The sequence below is a fragment of the Erinaceus europaeus genome, chromosome 5 (assembly GCF_950295315.1).
Source record: "Erinaceus europaeus chromosome 5, mEriEur2.1, whole genome shotgun sequence".
NCBI classification, from domain to species: domain Eukaryota; kingdom Metazoa; phylum Chordata; class Mammalia; order Eulipotyphla; family Erinaceidae; genus Erinaceus; species Erinaceus europaeus.
The window spans coordinates 59,403,076-59,425,276 of record NC_080166.1 but is presented as its reverse complement, the minus strand read 5'-3'; the positions used below and the strand labels follow the sequence as shown (position 1 = coordinate 59,425,276).

Genomic DNA, 22,201 nt, shown 5'->3' with positions numbered 1-22,201 from the left:
TTTAGCTTGTTCAGCTGGTTGCATTCTTAGCTCAGCGATTTCAGGTTTCAGCTCTCTAATAACCATGAGATAATTAGTATTTTCTTCCATATTCTCATTTGTTGTTTCTGTATTTCTGATTATAATTTTTTCAAATTCTTTACTCACTCCTGTTATTATTTCCTCAGCTAATGTTTGGATGTTGAACTTGTTATTTTGTGCTTCACCCTCTGGAGGACTTTTAGCTGGGCTCTTGTCTTGGTTCGATTCTCCAATATTTCTTCTTGTTGTTTTAACCATTTTATATATTATGTTATGAGTTCCCTTTATCAGTACTTTTCAAATTATTGATCACTATTACCTGGATTGACTTGTGTCTAAGTAAGTTAATTAAAGGGTTCACAGTGGTGGAAGTTAACAGTTGTTTCAATAGTATTTAAATCTCTGAGTTGGAGCTCAGTGGTTTAAAAGCCTCTTTTTTTTTCTTCCCTGTAGGCTATGGGAGCCTGAGCGCTTTTAAACTATCACTAGGCTTCAGCTTAATCACTGACTCCTGACCAAGAGATAAAGCAGGGTGTGGCAGACATAATCCAGTGGTTATGCAAAGAGACTTTCACAGCCCCTCAGCTATGCCACCGAGGTATAGGTCTTCTCCTGAGTTTCCTGGCTAGATCTCTGTCCCCTGGTGTCCCTCCCTGTCGCTGCTCCAGATTCTGAGGGTAGTAGCAATGGAGACTCAGAGTTGCACTTGGTGAGTCTCTGGGGAGTCCTCTCCTCCCTTCAGCTGTCCCCTTGTTGGTGGAGCAGACTGGAGGTGGTGTCTCAACTGATAAACTGCTGAACTGTTAGCAGTCACTTAATCTCTCCTTAGGCTCCTCTCTCCTCTCTGTCATCAGCCACATGTGTTTGTACTTACCGGTGATTTAGAGGGTTCCTGTGGTCATTCTAGTCCTGTCTTGTTTCGGTCCCGGGTGGTCTCCTTTGGTATTCCTAGTTGATCCGGGAGAGAGGAGAGGAGAGAAAGCGATCTGCTGCTCGTAGCTCCACCTCCGGAAGTCAAAATTTGAATTTTCTTTGTAGATATCAATTGCATTAACCCTCACACAACCCTGCCAGTTAGTGTATAAACCAGGTTTCAAGTGTTTTGTTAATGAATATCCACAGCTGTCAAGCGTCACTTAGGAACAGAACCCACAGTTTGCCTGTTTCTGTCCAGACGGCCTTTGAGTAGCAGCTTTTTTTCGCTTTTGTTTTAATGAGAGACAGAGACCTGAGCACCTCCTCACCATTTATGAGATCCCTTAATTTCATCTCTTTTGTTTTTATGTACTGCCAGGAATTGCATAGCCTCTCATTCATGCGAGGCATGTTGAGTCAGCTCCCCAGCCCATCGGGTTACCTTTTTTCCTTCTATTTGATGAGATGGAGAAAGATTAAGAGATGAGGGGGAGATAGGAAGGGAGAGCAAAAGACCAGCACCCACAGCACCACTTCACTGCTCCCAAAGCTTGCTCCTGCAGGTTGGGACGAAGGACTTGAACCCGGGTCTTTGTGCATGGTGATGTGTGTGCTCAGCCAAACTGTGCCATGCACTGCCCCTGAATGAACTTTTGATATTGTTCATAGTAGAGGGGATTAAAGAAATAGCATTATATATTTAACATGTGTAAAATTTCTCCTTGCATATGACGTTTCTGGATGCAGAAGAGATGTATACATTGCTTGTACGCGGGCACAGAGTTCTGGCTCTGTGGTTGCTCTCAACCCGCCTTCCTGCCAGCACATTTGGAAATGGACTCTTTTTAGTTTCTTAACATCCTTCCTGTTCACATGCATTTGAGATGATTTGACTTTGACCTGGAATTTCCTTGAAGTTGCTTCCATGGACTTCCCTCTACTGCAAACACTGCAGCTCCTATGAGATAACCCTTGATGCTTACGCTCCTGGTGGAAGTGGCCAGTGGTGGTGGAGAGAGGGCTCTGTAGAGGTCTAGGCCCATCTTATCTGGCGGTGTTTGTGTGTCCCAAGATTCCCTGACTAGGGCCCCTGAGGATGGGGTGGTCTGGTGTTGACCAAAAGCGAGCATTTCTGATGCCTTCTTTAGGCCCTTAGTCAGTCTGAAGTCCTGTCACAGAGGACTGTTAGGCACTTTTTGTTTTGAGGTGTGTGTTTGCCCCTTGCTTATGGATGAATGTACTCTTCTCTGTATAGACATTTTATACGATTTTTCAATTTTTTTTATTTATTCAGTTTATTATTGGATAGAGACAGAGATACCTGCAGCACTGCTTCACCACTTGTGAAGCATTCCCCCTGCAGGTGGGTACCAGGGGCTTGAACCTGGGTCCTTGTACACTGTAATGTGAGCACTTAACCAGCTATGCCACCACCTGGGGCCCCATCTTTATTTCTTTATTTTTTTTATTTTAATTAATTAATTTATAAAATAGAAACACCAACAAGACCATAGGATGAGAGGGGTACAATCCCCACTACCAGAACTCTGTATCCCATCTTCTCCCCTGATTTATGCTTCGCCTTTGTGTGGCCCAGGTTGAGCCCAGCTCCAACTTAGCGAAGGAAGCTTTGGTATTGTGATCTTGTTTACTTCTCTGCCTCCATCTTGCAATGCATACCCATCCAGATAAAGACATATAATATACTGTACAGACATGCTTATTGACAAACGGAAAACAAGGGGGCCATGTGGTGGTTAAGCACATGTTACCGTGTGTAAGGAAGCTTTATGAATGGTGAAGCAAGTACTATAGGTGTATTTCTCTCTTCCTTTCCATCTCCCCTTCCTCTCTCAATTTCTCTCTGTCCTATCCAGTAAAAGAAGGCAGGCAGGCTGCCTGGAGTGGTAGATTCTTTATGCTGGCACCAAGGCAGCCAGCTATGGCCATGGTGGCAATTTTAAAAAAAATTTCCTGGAATTTTCTTGAAGATGCTTCCATGGACCTGATTTTATATAACCTTTTAAATTTGGTAAAACACAGAATATTACAATGAATTTCTCAGTGCGATGACAATATGGAAAAAGTATTTTCCACAGGTCTATTAGAAGTAGGAAATCACTGAGTTTTGCTCTGCACCATTAGTTCTCTCATTCATCTGTCTGTTACACTGAGTCAAGAAGTTCAGTTTATTCTTTTTTTTTTTTTTTTGCCTCCAGGGTTATTGCTGGTGCTCGGTGCCTGCACCATGAATCCATTGCTCCTGGAGGCCATGCGCCCCCCCCCCCCCCTTGTTGCCCTTGTTGTAGCCTTGTGGTTATTGTTGTTGATGATATTGTTCATTGTTGGATAGGACAGAGAGAAATGAAGAGAGGCAGGGAAGACAGAGACGGGGGAGAGAAAGACAGACACCTGCAGACCTGCTTCACTGCCTGTGTAGCGACTCCCCTACAGGTGGGGGGCTGGGAGCTCGAACCGGGATCCTTCCGTCGGTCCTTGCGCTTTGCGCCATGTGCGCTTAACCTGCTGCGCTACCGCCCGACCCCCGAAGTTCAGTTTATTCTAGACAGCTTCTTAACCCTTGCTTATGTCCCAGTGATTTTTCTAGTATTTCTGTATATCACTAAGATTCATTTATTTTCTCCATCAAATTATCAAATTCAAACGTAATACACACACACACACACACTTTTTAAAAAATGTAACCAGTTCATTTTTCAGCTTGGACTTATGGTGGGGATGGGATCTGGGACCTCACAGCTGTAGGCAGAGATAGAGAATGACAGAAACATTGAATCCTTTCCTCATCTAAGACTGGTTTTTCTGTTTTTATTTCAGAAAACTGTCTTATAGGAGTATCAAAGCTTTATATTCTTACAGACTCTAAACTCTGAGAGCAAGCAAAGTTCATATTTCTTTTTTCTTATTGTATTTTGGCTACGTAACAGTGCTGAGTCCTTTAACTACCATCCCAATAGACCATAGGCTGGGCGTCTTTAACACCAGACATTGGTTTCTCAGAGTTTTAGAGACTAGAGAGCCCAGGCCTGAAAGATCGAGGGCAGTGGTGGAGCAGTGCCATGGCCTTGCTCTTCTGTGTCCCCTTTTCCTGCCTTCTCTTTCTCAGTGACCAGAGTCATTGCTCAGCCTTGGTGCCTGCATAGAACTACTATTCCCCGGGAGTCGGGCGGTGGCGCAGCAGGTTAAGCACACGTGGTGCAAAGCACAAAGAATGGCGTAAGGATCCTGGTTTGAGCCCCCGGCTCCCCACCTACAGGGGAGTTGCTTCACAGGCGATGAAACAGATCTGCAAGCGTCTTGTCTTTCTCTCCCCTTTTCTGTCTTCTCCTTTTTTCCCCCATTTCTCTCTGTCCTATCCAACGACAGCAACAACAACAACAATAATAATAGCCACAATAATGATAAAACAACAAAGGCAGCAAATGCAGATAAAATGGCCTGCAGGGAATCTGGAGGTGGCGTAGCGGGTTAAGCGCACGTGGTGCAAAGCGTAAGGATCCCGGTTCAAGCTTCCGGCTCTCCACCTGCAAGGGAGTCACTTCACAGGTGGTGAAGCAGGTCTGCAGGTATCTCTCTTTCTCTCCCTCTCTCAGTCTTCCCCATCTCTCTCCATTTCTCTCTGTGCTATCCAACAACAACGACATCAATAACCACAACAATGTTAAACAACAAGGGCAACAAAAGGGAAAATAAATAAACATTTTTAAAAATTAAAAAAAAAGAATTACTATTCCCAGCCACTGCTGCCGCCTCTTCTTCCCTCTTTCCCCCTTTCTTTATAGAGATGAAAGAGAGACAGAAGCAGAGTCCCCTACACCACTGCTTTTCTACTTGTGAAGCTTCCCTCCCCTGGCAGGTGGGGTCCTGGGGCTTGAAGCCTGGTCACTGGTGCTCACCCGTGGTGTTTCTTCCCTCTGGCTGTGCATCTAGCTTGGTTTCAGTGATAGCTGCACTGCTCAGCCGTCTCCTCTTCATTTTGCAGGTTTTTAATCGGCCAAGGAGCACATGTAGGCGCTGTCAACAGTGAAGGGGACACTCCTTTAGATATTGCTGAGGAGGAGGCGATGGAAGAACTACTGCAAAATGAAGTGAACCGACAAGGTAATAAACACAACGCGAATGAGACTGAGTGAGTACTCACGAACCATGCTGTGCCTGTTGGGTGCACCAGAGTTGTCTGCGCTGTCTCCTCCCTCCTTAGGTCAGGCTCAGTGTGCCTTTTGTTTTTTTCTCCTTTTAAGGTTTATTTATTGGATTTGATAGGACAGAGAGGAATTGCAAGGAGATGAGGAGATAAGGAAGGAGAAAGAATGAGACGCACCTGCACCCCTGCCTGACAGCTCTTGAAGCTCCCCTCCACGGGCCGGGACCGAAGGCTTGAACCTCGGTCCTTGCGCGTGGCAGTGGGTACACTCAACCAAGCACGCCACCTTCCGGGCCTTTCAGTCTTTCTTCCTAAATGACAAGCCCTGCTGATGAGCAGGGAGATAGATTGTGTGTGTGTGTGTGTGTGTGTGTGTGTGTGTGTGTGTGAGAGAGAGAGAGAGAGAGAGAGAGAGAGAGAGAAAGAGAGAGGGACAACAAAAAGGCTTTGACGGAGTATGTGACACTTGGCAGTTTCAGTGAAGGGACTGAAAAATAGTCAGAACTAGAGGAAGATCAGCCGCCAAACTGTGTGTCTGGGCAGAAAGGTGTCTTTCTCAGCTCCCACATTCAGCTTCTGATGCCACCACAAGCCAGAGCTGAGTGCAGCTCTGGTCTCGGTCTCTCTTATAAAGATGAGTAAATATTTAAAATGCTACTGTCAGCGCCATTCTGATAATACATTTGAGTCTCAGCTGCACATTTCCTTTTTTTTTTTTAATTGGGGGATCAGTGGTTTACAGTAAATATAGTTGTTGATACAAGGGTAACATTTCTCAATTTTCTGTGAGACACTTTTACCCCTAATGCTGCTCTTGCTCTTCACCACCATGCCAACCCTCCCATCCCCTCCCTCAAAGTCCTTTGCTATGGGACAGTACAACAGCTACACACTTTTAGTATTTTTTTTAAAGCTTAAAAAGGTGTCACGGTGGTTTAGTCAGGCATAAAGTTACATGTTAGCAAGAACCTTGAAATTGAGTCATAAAAGGGAATGGAAAGTGTACCAGACAAATGGGACATATCACAGACTTAAACAGCATGGTAGAAACTGTCTCACTGATGAAAGTGACAGTAAGATGAATGTGAGAGAGGTGAGGGAGAGAAGCATCTGAGCGTAGGAAATGACGCACTAAGAGAGGGCCCAGCAGGTGCAAGGTGGAAACATCGCACGGGATATTCAGGGTTGAAACAGGTAGTCACAGGTGACAGAGGCTGGAACAGAGGAAGTTGCAGAAGGACAGAAAAAAGGAGAGGGTAAGTGGAGTGATGAGAAGGGGTGGTGTTTTGGATACATTTTAAAGAGTTGCCATGGAATAGAGTATTGTTCAGCATTAAAAAGGACCTTCTGAGGGGGCCAGGTGTTAGATCAGTGGGTTAAGCCCACATGGCATGGTACGTAAGGATCCTGGTTCAAGACCTTGGCTCCCCACCTATAAGGGGGTCGCTTCGCAAGCAGTGAAGCAAATCTGCAGGTGACTGTCTTTCTCTCCCTACTCTGACTTCCCCTCTTCTCATGTTTTCTGTGTTCTATCCAACAACAACAGCAATAACAACAACAAGGGCAGCAAAAATGAGAAAAATCATGGCCTCCAGGAGCCGTGGATCCGTACGTAGTGCAGGCACCAAGCCCCAGTGATAACCCTGGAGGCAAAAAAATAAAAGGACCTTGTGATACGCACTGTATCCTGGGTCAACCTTGAGAAGATTCCATTGTGCCTGCTGTATGATTGCTCTTATTGAGGCGCCTCCAGAAGCAGTCAGGTTCATGCAGTGAGAAAGTGGAATGCTGGCTGTCAGAGCGGGCAAGAGGTGGGGTGGGGTCTGGTTTAATGGCTGCAGTCTTTTTGGCTTTGCATGATTAAAAATGTTCTCATCTTGATTGTATTTAACTCTGTTGAAAGCATATATTTAAAAATTGTTACCGAGGGTACCAGAAGACAGCTAATCCAGTAGGCCGTATTCTTTAGCAAATGTAACCCAGTTTCAATCCCAGACATCCCATAAGAGTTCCCAGCTCTGAGGGAAGCTGTGGTGCAATGGCTGGGAATGGTGAGATGCCATGTGGAATAGGTCCTGGAACCACAACAACAGTAAAATGATTATTTCAGTAGTAGTTTCGGTGTGTGTGTGTGTGTGTGTGTGTGGTGTGTGTGTTTTACTACAATTAAAATTAATATGTGTAGAAAAAGGTGGGGTGGGGGTATGGACCTTCCAATACCCATGTCCATCAGAGAAGCAATTACAAAAGCCAGAAATCCCACCTTCTGCTCCCCATAAAGACCCTGGGTCCATCTCAGAGGGATAAAGAATAGGGAAGTTTCTAGTGGAGGGGATGTGGGATATGGAACTCTGGTTGTGGGAACTGTGTGGAATTGTACCCCTATTATCTTACAGTCTTAATAATCATTATTAAATCACTAATAAAAGTTATCATCTATAAATAAGCATACTGTGTAAGACTTTCACTACATTCAATGATTCTTTTTGTTTGTTTGTTTGTTTTGTTATTTTTGTTTTTACCAGAGCACTGATCAACTCTGGCATAGGGTAGTGCAGGGGACTGAACCTGGGACTTTAGAGCCTCAGGCATGAGAGTCTCTTTGCATATCCATTATGCTATCTAACCCCACCCTTTAAACATGTTTTTTTGTTTGTTTGTTTGACATTCAATGATTCTTAAGTAATTATTAAGTAGTTGTTTTTAGAGGAGAACTATAGGACAGAAGGGAGAATGAATTGGTATGAGATACTGGTTAATAGGATTGACTTCCAGTCAAAGTATGCTTCCTCAGAGAACAGAATCTAAGCCCCTTGGAAAGAAATTATTATTTCTTGTAATTGGGGAAAATGTATCATGACTACTCATTTTGTAAGGCCTGAAGCTTTAAAAATGCTGGTAAGAGAATGGAGAAGAGATAGAGAATGGGAAGGCTATCAGGGGAGGGGGTGGGATGTGGAGATCGGGTTATGGGAATTGTGCAGAATTGTACCCCTCTCATTCTATGGTTTTGTTAATGTCCCCTTTCTTAAATAAATTAAAAAAAAAAGAAAGAAAGAAAGAAAGGCTGTAGGAATGTCAACTTTGCAAAACAATACGAATGCCTCTCAGAGAATTCAAAACATTACTACCATACCCCTTAGTAATTCTCCTCGAGGCCTAGCTGAAGAATATAAAACACTCTATGCAAGAGGCCAGGCAGTAGCACACCCGGAAGAGCACACACATTACCAAGCTGGAGAACCCTAGTTCAAGCATCCTGGTTCCCACCTGCAAGGGCTTAGCTTCACAAGTGGTGGGACAACGATATAATGTCTCTTCTTGTCTCCCGCATCCTCCCCTTCCCCTCATTCTTCACTTCTGTCTATCATTTAAAAAGAAGAAAGCTAAAAAAAGAAAACTGTATGTTGGGGCTAGGTGGTGGTGCACCTGGTAGAAGGTACGTGTCACCTGTGTGAGGACCTGGTAGAGATCCCCCTTCCCCCTTCCTTCTCTACCTCTGCCCCCCTTGGCTCACCGTCTATCAAAAGACAAAGGGGAGGCAACTAGGATCAGTGGAGTTGTTGTGCAGGCCCCAGGCCCCGGCTATAACCCCGGTGCCAGATTCAGTCCATCAGCCTATGTGTAAGTCACCGCAGTATTGCTAGCACTATTTGCCAAAGCCCATGTGGGGTCAGCTCGTGACTAATGGCATACACGTGGAGTGAGGATACATCTGCACCATGGGATACTGTTCAGGTCTGAAGAAGATAAAAGAGTGCCCCTTGAGACAGTGTAGGTGAAATGGACGGGATTAGATGATTTCCTGCAGAACCAAGTCGAGTCTAAGCAAGGGTGCTTTGGAAAAGTGGAAGGATATAAGAGGCTTTGGTAGAGCCCACATACTGCTATGTATCTAGACCCAGGTTCGTGCCCTGGGCAGCCACAGAGGAGCTTCCCACATGGGGGAAGCTTCACAAGTGGGCAGGACAGTGCTGTATGGTATGGCTTTCTCTCCCACCCACCTCCCCTCTCTGCTTGTCTCTTGCTTCTATCTAGAGGAAAATAAAAAAAAGGAAAAATGGCTTCCGTAAAAGCTAGAGTTACATCAGTACTGAGCCTCAAGGGTGACAGTAGCAGCCAAAAGAAAGAGCTAGAGGTTACGTTTTTGATGGAGGTGGAGGGGGGGGGGTGCATACAACAGGGAAAAAGTTAAATCATTCCTCAAAACTTAAAGCCTTTTACCACTCAACAAACTTGAAGTTGTGGTGGGGGAGGGGAGAATCCTAGGCATTAAGACTGATGTAAATATTTAGACACCTAACCAGAATTGAGGCTTTGTGACAGATGGTTGGTTACATTGCCTGGAACGTATGGAGAAGTGGGGCACACACTTAAGTACTTATGAACTGGAACCTAGATAACCACACAGAAGAGCTTTTAACGCTATGTTTTCGACAGGCATTTTGAAGTAGTAGGATCTTCAACAGTTGAGGAAGCTGAAAGACTCACCACAAAACCCCCCAGCCTAGAAAGTAGAGTCCTTTATCTGTTCATCTTGTCTGGATGAATCCCAGCTTACAGTTTTCCATTAAACAGTGGAAACATCATCAAATCTGCTTGTACTGCTACTTACCTATTAATATCTAGCAAGCTAGCAGTTCTTTTTTTTTCTTTTCTATTTTATTTGACAGAACAGAGATAATTTGAGAAGAGGGAGGGATGGAGGGAGGGAGAGAGAGAGAGAGAGAGAGAGAGAGAGATACCGAGATACCTGCAGACCTGTTTTACTGCTCTTGAAGCAGACCCCCTTCAGATGGGGAGCCGGGGGCTTGATCTTTCTGCACAGTGATACATACGCTCAGCTGGGTGCACCACCACCACCTGGCCACTAATAGGTAGCAGTAGAAATACACTGAACATATTTTGCTTTTGGTCCCCTTGTATATAAGAGGAAAGTGTTAGGCTGAATATGAATGTCCAATAGATATTTGAGTGCTGGTTATTAAAAATATATATATATATATAATCTTTGTTCTTTAGGACTATATAGTCTTGCTTCAGTGACAGATACATAAACAGACTTCATAATGCTGTGTGCTGTGTCTTAAAATATGAAGAGGAATCGATTGTCACAGGTAACAGAAAACGATGATGACTTAGCTCCTTGTCAGAGTGATGCCAGTGGAGAGAAAGTTTGCTTGGCAGAGAAGGGGGTAGTGAACGGAAAAGGTACATTTGGCCAGCACTTGTAACATGTACCAGGAAAGGAATTGGCCGTGTCATTTGGAGACTGTCTTAGACCTGGGACAGAGAGACTGTCAGGATGCAGTCAGTTAATAGGAGTTGGAGATCAGGGTCGGTGGCTGCCTCGGTGCCTGCGGAACTCCTGTGGCCGTCCCTCTGCCACACCCACCTTCCCCCCCACACCCACCTACAACTGTCACTACTACTATACAGAGGTGCGGTCTCTCTTTATGCTTTTTATTAAGAAACATCGCCTCATCAGGATGGGCGATGGTGTGGGGGGGGAGAACCAAACTTTCACCCCCGCCCCACCCCCCCATGCCAGCACACTTAGCCCAAAATGAAGTTAAAGGTTTCTGTCAGAGTTTGGGGGGAATAAAGGTCAGTTGAAACTTCCTACTGAGCTGAGGTTTGGTTTTTTTTTTTTTTAATATTTATTTATTTTCCCTTTTATTGCCCTTGTTTTTTATTGTTGTTGTAGTTATCTTTGTTGTTATCAATGTTGTCATTTTTAGATAGGACTGAGAGAAATGGAGAAAGGAGGGGAAGACAGAGATGGGGAGAGAAAGACACCTGCAGACCTGCTTCACCTCCTGTGAAGCGACCCCCCTGCAAGTGAGGAGCCGGGGGCTCGAACCAGGATCCTTATGCCGGTCCTTGCACTTTGCACCACATGCGTTTAACCCACTGTGCTACCACCCGACTCCCTGAGCTGAGAGTTTTTCACATACAATTATATAGTCAGTGGACATCTGTTAAATACTGCTGCACTGGCCAGCAGTTAGGGCTTAAATTTTAAAGCGTATGAAGTGCTTTCACGTACATGATTTAGTTTGATCCTTAACGTCTGAAGGAAGAAAATGTTACATCCTGGATCCAATAAAATCTGATGACCAAGGGCCGGGGGTGGCGCACCTGGTTGTGCACACATGTTACAGCGTGCAAGGATCCGGGTTCAAACCCCCAGTCCCCCTGCAAGGAGAAAGCTTTGCAAGTGGTGAAGCAGGGCTGCAGGTGTCTCTCTGTCTCTTTCCCTCTCTACCACTCCCTCCCCCTCTCAATTTCAGGCTGTTTCTACCCAATAAATAAATAAAAATGATCACTAAAAAAAAAACAACTTGAGTCTGATGGTCTCAGCTTTACACAGGAGGCCACTGTAGCCTGAAGAAGCAAATGGAAGTCCTCTGAGTGAAGCAGTTACTCTATGACAGAGCCAGGTCTTTGCAGGTGTTTTTTTGTTTGTTTGTTTTTTGTTTTTTGTTTTTTTGCTACATTCTCCCACTGCACTTCCCCAAACCAGTAAAAGGCAACTCCATCTTGTCCAGGAGTGCTGCTTTTTACCTTTGTGAACCTTCCACTTATAAAATAAAAACCAAGTCCTCCCGACAGACCTGAGCAAGCAGAGATTCCAGGGAGAGCAATTTCTCAAGGGTCACGTGTGCTAATAGTCCATTTAACTCGTTACTGAAAATGAAGCTCTTGCTGTTGTTATTGGTTTTGTTCCTTTTATTTGATAGAGACCAAAAGAAATCAGGAAGGGAGGAAAGAGAAAGAGGCATGGTGGCAGCACTGCTTCACCACTCATAAAACTTTCCTCTGCAGGTGGGGGCCAGGGGCTTGGTCCTAGAGCCTGGCACTTGGTGACATGTATGGTCTACTGGGTGTGCCATCCACAGGCCCCCAAATAGGTCTTTTTCTTTTTTAATGGCTTCATTTACTTATTTTGGGTAGAGACAGAAACTGAGAGGGAAGGGGGGGAGGTAAAAGGGGAGAGACAGAAACACCTGTAGCCTTGCTTCAACACTTATAAAGCTTCCCTCTCTGCAGGTGTGGGCCAGGAACTTGAACCCTAAGTCCTTCTGCATGGTAACATTTGTGCTTAATCAGGTGCACCACCACCCGGCCCCAATAGGGTTTTTTGGTTCTTTTTTTTTTTTTTTTTTTTTTTTAATTTCTTTATTATCTTTACTTATTGGCTAGAGACAGCGAGAAATCGAGAGGGGAGGGAGTGGTAGAAAGGGAGAGACACCTGCAGCCCTGCTTCATCACTCCCAAAGCTTTCCCCCTGCAGGTGGGGACCAGGGGCTTGAACCCGGGTTCTTGAACATTGTAACATGTGTGTTCAAACAGATGTACCACCACCCCCTTTTTTTTTAAGTTGAGGAAATTGAGAATCGTAAAAGGCAATAATTATTAAGTCATAGAACTTAAGATATTAAAAACGAGAGTGATCACTTCATGTATGGATCGACCTGTCAATGCCCATGTTCAGCGGGGAAGCAAGACCTTCCACCTTCTGCAACCCACAATGACCTTGGGCCCATACTCCCAGAGGGATAAAGAATAGGAAAGCTATCAGGGGAGGGGATGGGATACGGAGTTCTGGTGGTGGGAATTGTGTGGAGTTGTACCCCTCTTATCCTATGGTTTTGCCAGTGTTTCCTTTTTATAAATAAATAAATAAGAAGAACGAAATAAATCAGTCTGAGAAAAGCACCATTCAAAAAAAAAAAAAAAAGGTTATTCTAACCTAATGTGATTGCAGCTTTGTAACGCACTTTATGGACCTTGAGAGCTTGTTTGGAGGTTCTAGCAGGGGAGCACAACTACTCACATACCTTCAACCAAAGACCGGTCCGTCTCTATTGGGGGAAGGCCATCCACTTTGACCGAGCACTCAACTTCAGGAGGGACTCACATGGAGCGGTGAGGGAAGAAGGGGATACCCGCCTAGCCAGCCAGATCAGCCGAATCAAGCCTGGCGATCAGTGGGGTGACAGATGTCACAGCCAGATCACCCTCACATCCTGTAACGTACTTTATGAATAGCCCTAGAAGGCCCCTTAATTAAGACAGACTGGTAATCTTTTGGCTGGAAATGTATTACTTGCTTGTTTTATTTTCCTGAGAATGTTTTACAAGCCAGTCATCACGTAGTGTGGTTTCTCACCTGCCCATGGTAGTGTCCACACACCACCATCCCTCTACCAAACTAGCTGTCCCTCCAATGCTGTTCACTGGGTCTCCGTTGCCTCCCTGATGCCCTTGTGTCTTTGACCTCGCTGGGACACAGCAGGCAGGGTGGGGGCATGAGGAGAGTGGGCTTTCCCTTGTCTCTTAAGTTCCACCTATAGATGAGGTCACCTGACACTCATTCTCCTCCTAGCTGTCCTCACTTACTTAGCACGACACTTTCAAGTTACAGCCAAGATCAGGCCAAGGAGATGACACCATTGTTTTAACTGCTGAGTAGTGCTCCACTGTGTATGTCGACCACAACATCACCAGCCACATATCTGCTGGACATCTGAGTTGCTTCCCAGTTTGTGCTGTTACAAATTGTACTGCTATAAACATAGATGTGCAGAAATCTCAGTTAATTTTGTATTGATATTTATGACTTCTTTATTATTGGATAGACAGAAATTGGGGGGAGATAGAGAGGGAAAGAGACAGAGAGACACCTGCAGCCCTGCTTCTCCACTCGTGAAGCTTTTCCCCTGCAGGTGAGGACCGGGGGCCTTGAACCTGGGTCCTTGCACACTGTAATGTGTGCACTTAACCAGGTGCGCCACCCCCAGTTGCAGAAATCTTTTGAATAGGTGTTTTTGTTTCCTTTGGATAGATCCCCAGGAGAGAAATTGCTGGGTCCTATGGTGGGTCTATTTCTGATGTTCTGAGAAGCCCCTAGATTCCACCCACCCATCATTTGCACTTTTTTTTTTTTTTTTTTGGATAGGACAGAAACTATAAAACATTAATCTCGGGACAAGGTGGCGGTGCACCTGGCTAAGCACTAACGTTACAGTGTGCAAGGATACAGGTTCAAACCCCTAGTCCCCACCTGCAGGGGGAAAGCTTTGCAAGTGGTAAAGCAAGGCTGCAGGTGTCTCTCTGTCTCTCTCCCTCTCCATCTTCCCCACCCCTCTCAATTTCTCTCTGTCTCTATCCAACAATAAATAAAAAAAATATTTTTTAAAAAACTGTTAATCTCCGAATAAAGAAAAATATTTTTTAAAGGGTATTTGATAGAGGAGGAGAGAGCAGACACTTGTAGAACTTGCTTCCCTGCTCGGGAAGCTTCCCTGCCACAGGTCAAGAGCAGAGGCTTCTTCACCAGATGTGGTGACCCACCTCCCCTTAGCGATACTTTAAAAATGAAGATTATGGTAGGTTCTGCTCATTGTATATATAGTGTATGCATGTTGAAATAAATTCTGTTCGGGAAATTACATCACAAGTTTCTTTCATATGTGGTAACAGGTGTTACAATCTCCAGCTTGAAGATGACTTTCTTCGGCTTGTGTAGTATTGCAATTTAAAATATCATTTTTGGGGTGCCAGGCTATGGCACACCTGGTTAAATGCACACATCACAGTGCGCTAGGACCCAGGTTCAGTCCTCAGGTCTGTAGGTATCTTATCTCTTTACCCCCCCCATCCTGTCAGTGTCTCTCTGTCCTACCTAATAAAAATTAGAAAGAAGGAAGAAAAGTAATAAGGAAAAGGTGGCCACCAGGAGCAGGGGATTCATAGACCTGTTAATGATTCCCAGAAATAACCCTGGTGGCTATAAAAAGAAACAAAATAAAATAATTTTCAGAGAGCAAGGATCTTGACACCTGGGTTATGGGCAAGGTGTGGTAACACAATCTGGAGAGTGAACAGTGTACCCCTAAAACACACACAGTCTATAAATCATTGTTACTCTGGTTTAAAAAAAAAGTTTTTTTCTATTGTAGTTTTTTAAAACAGCTTCAGTTGAACAGCTTAGTCATGTCTTAAATAAATGGTGACTTGCCCAGCAGGCAAGATAAGGATGTGATCTAAGTCTAGGATAACAGTCTGCACAGCAACACAGACAGATGGTTCTCTTGGACTCTGTCTAGAGTTCTCGATGATTGGTACACAGGGTGATGATAAGAGGAGAAAGACTGAGATTTAACATGCATGGAGCTTGAATCATGAGCGGCTTCGTCACCTCCGCACCAGAGCTTGGGTTTTGTCCTTTAGAAAGTGAGTAGCCGTTCATTGGCAAGCCATGAAAGGTCATCTTTTTTTATTTTAAATTTCTTTATTGGGGTATTAATGTTTTACATTCGACAGTAAATACAATAGTTTGTACATGCATAGCATTTCCCAGTTTTCCATATAACTACAACTCACACTAGGTCCTCTGTCATCCTTCTTGGACCTGTAGTCTCCCCCCACCCCCCACCCCCCACCCCCCACCCCAGAGTCTTTTACTTTGGTGCAATATGCCAATTCCAGTTCAGGTTCTAGTGTTTTCTCTTCTGATCTTGTTTTTCAACGTCTGCCTGAGAGTGAGATCATCCCATATTCATCCTTCTGTTTCTGACTTATTTCACTTAACACGAATTTTTCAAGGTCCATCCAAGATGGGCTGCAAACGGTGAAGTCACCATTTTTCATAGCTGAGTAGTATTCCATTGTGTATATAGACCACAACTTGCTCAGCCACTCATCTGTTGTTGGACACCTGGGTTGCTTCCAGGTTTTGGCTATTACAAATTGTGCCGCTAAGAACATGTGTACACAGATCTCTTTTGATGGACTGTTGGGTTCCTTAGGATCTATCCCCAGGAGAGGAATTGCAGGATCTTAGGGTAGGTCCATTTCTAGCCTTCTGAGACTTCTCCAGACAGTTATCCACAGAGGTTGGACCAATTTACATTCCCACCAGCAGAAGAGGTCATCTTTTTATATAGAAAACACACACACACACACACACACACACACAAAACAGCCTGGCAGTAGTATAGAACACAAGGGTGGGGGAATGCTTTGGATATTTATGACATGATTCATGGGCCATACAAAATGATTCACTTAAAAAATTACACTTGATGCTTCTGGCTGGGTGTTATGCACTCCTGGTTTAGGGAATGAATACGAAGGGGCTGAGGCTGAGCGAGTTAAGGCCCCAATAGTGATAAGAAAACATAAACCAACTGAGACCTGTCTAGGGTACCAGGAAGACACAACCAGCAAGTCTATGAGGTGGCAGCTCAGACACTGGTTGGTAATTGAGTGAGGAATCGATGGAGGTATAAACGAACCACAGGTATCTGTCTCCCAGGTTGCTGTGTGAGTAGTAATATCTAATGGTATTTCGTACAGAAAGTGTAGGACTGGCTTCAGACAGGTTTGCTAAAGAAAATGGAGTTGTGAGAGTTTACCTGAGAGTGTACCTGTCATGCTAGATACACAGCCCCCTGGGCACTGGAGGAAGGTTCCGTGTTGTGCGGCCTCCCCCCGTCCTCTTCTCTACCTGTCTGAGAGTGGTGAGCTCTTCTGACAAGATGCTGACATTGGATTCCTCATCTTGATCTCTTCTGTGTTCTCCAGGGTCTGATCTCCACTAGCTAGGAAACATATCAGTAGAAGAAAGAACTTTATGTGTCTTTTTAGGGTATTTCAGACTTCACATTTCCAAATTGGAAGTTTTTGTTTGTTTGTTTTTCCCCAGCTACTTGGGTAGGAAGCTTGGATTCATCCTTGACTTCTTTTCTTCAGCTCCACACTGATAGCAGATTCTGTGAGTGCACTTTAAAGACTTTTCTTCAGCTCCACACTGATAGCAGATTCTGTGAGTGCACTTTAAAGACTCCCAAGTGTTCACACACACACACACACACACACACACACACACACACACACACACACACACACACACGCTTCTACCCTAATTCAGATTGTTATTATAGGAGCCTTGAATTTGGTACCTCACTGTATACTTGTAGTTTTAAGTGATCGTCTGAAGTCAAGTCACATTATGTCACCATGCTCATTTTCCCCTCTGCACTATGAGACACACTTGCCTTCCTCTAAAAACAAGATTCCAAACAGACTTTGACCTCAGAGCCAGCTGCTACTCTTGCCGAGGGTGTTCTCCTAAGCTGTGACTGCCATCCAGTTTCCTTCTTGACAAAACATCACCTGATGAAAGAGACTGTTCTGGGAGTCGGGCAATAGTGCAGCAGGTTAAGCGTACGTGGCACAAAGCACAAGGACTGGCATAAGGATCCCGGTTCAAGCCCCCTGGCTCCCCCCCTGCAGGGGAGTCGCTTCACAAGTGGTGAAGCAGGTCTGCAGATGTCTATCTCTCCCCCATCTCTCTCCATTTCTCTCTGTCCTATCCAACAACGATGACATCAATAACAATAATAACTACAACAATTAAAAAAAGAAGACTGTTCTTCATCATCCTGTGAAAAGCCACCGTTTCCTACTGCTCTCTCGTCCTTTCCCCTCACTTTACTCTCTTCACGCGTGTATCATCTTCCACCACATGACAAGCTCACTCTAATGTCCCTCTCACCTAATAAAGTACTTGACATATAGTAGGAACATGTTGAATTAATAAGTAAAAAAAAAGAGGGGGTCGGGTGGTGGTGCAGTGGGTTAAGCGCACGTGGCGCAAAGCGCAGGGACCGGCGTAAGGATCCCAGTTCAAGCCCCCGGCTCCCCACCTGCAGGGGAGTTGCTTCACAGGCGGTGAAGCAGGTCTGCAGGTGTCTATCTTTCTCTCCCCTTCTCTGTCTTCCCCATCTCTCTCCATTTCTCTCTGTCCTATCCAACAACGAATTGCGTCAACAAGGGCAATAATAATAATAACCACAACGAAGCTACAACAAGGGCAACAAAAGGGGGGAAAAAATGGCCTCCAGGAGCGGTGGATTCATGGTGCAGGCACCGAGCCCAGCAATAACCCTGGAGGAGGGGAAAAAAAAACCAAAAAAAAAACCAATGACTAGGGGGCTGTGGATGGATACCTAGGTACAAATTATATCAAAAATCTTAGCCAAAGAATCACTTGCTTCCATGTTTGTGTCGGTGTTCATGTGTATGTGTGTGACTCACTTCTTAGTTCATCCATCGTGCAGTTAGGAACATTTACTGACTTTGTCTCAAGTACTCATCCTTGACTGTAGTGCAGTGTGGCTACAAGCCAAGAAAAAGTAGTGGCTTTCCCTTTAGTAAGCTGAAGACCTTCCAGAGGAAGGCAGACGGCAGTGCATTGTACTGTTTAGATGAACAGTTGTTGAAGCCATACGAGATCGCTCAGGGATTTCAGAGTTCTCTTTTTTGTTTTTAGTACCATGAATTCTCTGAAGGTAAGAATTAGGTTGGCCTGTTTCTTTTTCGAGGTTTCCTCACATCTCCTGACCTAGCACAGTGCAAAAGCTTTTAAATGAAGATCTGTGTAACTTAGTAAGATAGTCAAACCAATATTAATGTGCTAGAAAAAGAATTTGGTAGGTAAGTTTTGTTTGTTTTGTTTTTTTGGTCTATTTTTTTCTTAGTGATTTGATTGATACTGATTTACAAAATTGCAAGCTACCAGGAGTATAGTTTGACACAACACTTACCATCAGAGCTCTGTGTTCACCCTGACCACAGAAATCTAAGAAATAGTTTAGTTGGTGTTTGATTGTTTCTGTTTTTGCGTCACAAGCTTAATATGCTTTAGTTTCCACATAAGAATGTAATCATCTGGTAGCTGTCTTTCTTCTCTTTATATATTTCACTAAGAATAATCACCTCCAGTCCCATTCATTTTGCCCCAGAGGCTAAAATACCAGCTTTTTTTTTTTTTTTTTTAGCTGTGGAATATTATTCGATTGAACTTGTATCCCATTGCTTCTTTACTTACTCATCTGTCCTCGGGCATTTAAGTTGCTTCCATGTGTTGGCTATTGTTAGCAGTGTAGCTATGAACACAGGGCTACCTATATTTCTTCTAATTAGTGTATTCACCTCCTTGGATAGATGCCTAGGAGTGAGACTGGTGAGTCATAAGGTATTTCTGTTTTCATTTGCCTAAGGGTTCTCCATGCAGTTTTCCACAGGGACACATCAGTTTATATGCTGACCAATGGCGTGCCCCCGTTCTTCTCTACAGAAGAGAATTTTTCTCTGCACGCTCAGGAACACTTACATCTCTTGTTTTGTTGACTTAGGTCATTGTGATTCTTAATTGGTTTTTCTTTTAATAGGTGATGTGGAATTTTTTTTTTTTCTCTTATGACTGTATCATGACTTCATGACGTTTTTCACGACTCTGTCTTCTTTGGAGAACTGCTTATTCAGATCTTTTGCCTGTGGATTTTTTCTTTGTTTGGGTTTTGTTGTTGTTTGTTTAGCTGTGTGATTGCTTTATCTTTGATATCAGTCCCTTGTCAGATGTATGATATACACACATTATCTCCCACTTCTTGGGTTGCCTTTTTATCTTTGTGGAGTTTTCTTTCTAAGTGTAGAAACCATTTATAATCTGCTGGGGTCCCATTTATTTATTTTGTTTGCTTTTTAGTTGTTTTTATTTTTACTGTTTCAGTTTCCTTTGCCCGTGAGGCTAAGTCTCCAAATACCTCTTTGATGTTGAAGTGCTGAAGTGTTTCTTCTATGTATTTTCACACCTGGTATCTGGGTCTTTAATCCTATTTGAGTTCCTTTTAGTGCCTGATAAGGGCACTTAAATTCTAGATGACTGTAGGACCCCCCCCCCCAAGTATAAAACTTACACATATATTGTACAACTATGTATACCTACTAGGCTAGAAGGACAAAGAACTGTGTTTTGTTTTTTTTTAACTTTTCAATCTTTATTTGTTGGATAGAGACAGCCAGAAATCAAGAGGGAAGGGGATGATAGAGAGGGAGAGAGACAGAGAGACACCTGCAGCACTGCTCCACCACTTGCAAAGCTTTCCCCCTGCAGGTGGAGACCGGGGGCTCGACCCAGGTCCTTGTTCACTGTGATATGTGCGTTCAACCAGGTGCACCACCATCCAGCCCCAATGTTTTTTTTTTTTTTTTAAGAAGATAGAAATTTACAATTTTTTTTCGTCAAAAAGAAACACCGACAAAACCATAGGATAAGAGGGGTACAACTCCACACAGTTCCCACCACCAGAGCTCTGTATCCCATCTCCTGCCCTGATAGCTTTCCTATTCTTTAACCCTCTGGGAGTATGGACCCAATGGTCATTGTGGGATGCAGAAGGTAAAAGGTCCGGCTTCTGTAATTGCTTCCCTGCTGAACATGGGCATTGACAGGTCGATCCATACTCCCAGCCTGCCTCTCTCTTCCCCTAGTGGGGAAGGGCTCTGAGGAGGTGGGGCTCCAGGACACATTGGTACTGTTGTCTGTCCAGGGAAGTCTGGTTGGCATCATGCTAGCATCTGGAACCTGGTGGCTGAAAAGAGAGTTAACATACAAAGCCAAACAGATTGTTGATCAATCATGGACCTAAAGGCTGGAATAGTGTAGGTGAAAAGTTGGGGGGGGGGTCCTCTATTTTGTAGATAGCTAGTAGGCATATTTTAGTTATATTCCAAAGGGCCTGTATTACAACTTTTTAAAATGTTTTTAAGGGATTTATTTGTTGCAAAGGAAAGAAAGTGAGGTGGAAGGGAGAGAGCTAGCACAGCTAGCTTGACTCAGCTCTGGAGTAAGGTGGTGAATGCTGGGTTTGGAACTTGGACCTTTAGGGCCTCGGGCTTGTGGCCATTACTCACTCAGCAAGCTGAGCTATCCATCTGACCCGTAAATATTTTATAGATGAAGGAAGAATTCACCTTGGGAGATACTGGGTAACCAGAGAAGATAAAAAGAACAAAGTCAAAATAATATTATGGGACAGAAGCTGGTAAAACATGAAGCATTTCCAATATCCTTTATTTAATAAGCTTGCCATCAGCAGCCACTTTAACTTTATATTTGCTACCAGAACATTCTCTGTAGAGAAACAACTAGAGAGCTTGTTTTTTTAATCCTGCTAGGAGTTGACATAGAAGCAGCTCGAAAGGAAGAAGAGCGGATCATGCTGAGAGACGCCAGGCAGTGGCTGAACAGCGGTCACATCAGTGACGTCCGGCACGCCAAGTCCGGAGGCACAGCGCTCCACGTGGCTGCTGCTAAAGGCTACACAGAAGTTTTAAAGTAAGTCCTGCTTTCCAGTCATTTTTCTGCTTTAGTTTATTTTCCACTTTTCATTGCCCCCCTCCTTTTAAACAAGTTTCTCTATCTTTTTTTATATATTTATTTATTCCCTTTTTATTTATTTATATATTTATTTATGCCCTTGTTGTTTTATTGTTGTAGTTATTATTGATGGCGTCATTGTTGGATAGGACAGAGAGAAATGGAGAGAGGAGGGGAAGACAGAGAGGGGAGAGAAAGACAGACACCTGCAGACCTGCTTCACCGCCTGTGAAGCTACTCCCCTGCAGGTGGGGAGCCAGGGGATCGAACTGGGATCCTTACACCAGTCCTTGTGCTTTGCGCCACATGCGCTTAACCCACTGCGCTACCTCCCGACTCCCTCATTGGCCCTTTTTTTAAGCTACCTGCAAACACTGTGAAAAAGTTTCTACAAGTTCCTAATTGTCTATTTATGGGGTAAAAAAGAGAAAGTTGCTTCCAATGTTGTTGCTTTATTTCTAAAGCTATTTCACTCCAGTTTTTTTTTTTCCTTTTCTTTTATTTCATTTTTTTCTTTTTTCTTTCTATTTTATTTGATAGGACAGAGAGAAACTGAGAGGGAGGCGGCAGATAGAAAGGGAGAAAGAAAGGTAGAAATAGGCTGGGAGTATGAATCAATCTGCCAATGCCCATGTCCAATGGAGAAGCAGTTCCAGAAGCCAGACCTCCCACCTCCTGCCTCCCTAATGATCCTGGGTCCATGTTCCCAGAGAGATAAAGATTAGGAAAGCTTCCAGTGGAGGGGATGGGATACGGAACTCTAGTGGTGGGAAGTGTACGGAATTGTATCTTTCTTATCCTATGGTGGTCTTGTCGATCATTATTCAAATCAATAAAATTGAAAAAACAAAACCATGAAAGAA

General features: G+C 44.1%; 1 protein-coding gene across 4 annotated transcripts in view; it reads left to right on the top strand.

Moving 5' to 3' along the window:
* Nucleotides 1–22,201, top strand: part of PPP1R12A (protein phosphatase 1 regulatory subunit 12A) — a 139,974-nt gene that overhangs the window by 60,924 nt on the left and 56,849 nt on the right. For all 4 annotated transcript variants that reach the window (XM_060191360.1, XM_060191362.1, XM_060191361.1 and 1 more), the window contains exons 3-4: nt 4,940–5,058; nt 21,137–21,296. In XM_060191360.1, the coding sequence (XP_060047343.1) occupies nt 4,940–5,058; nt 21,137–21,296 (279 nt within the window). The remainder of the gene's footprint in view (nt 1–4,939; nt 5,059–21,136; nt 21,297–22,201) is intronic.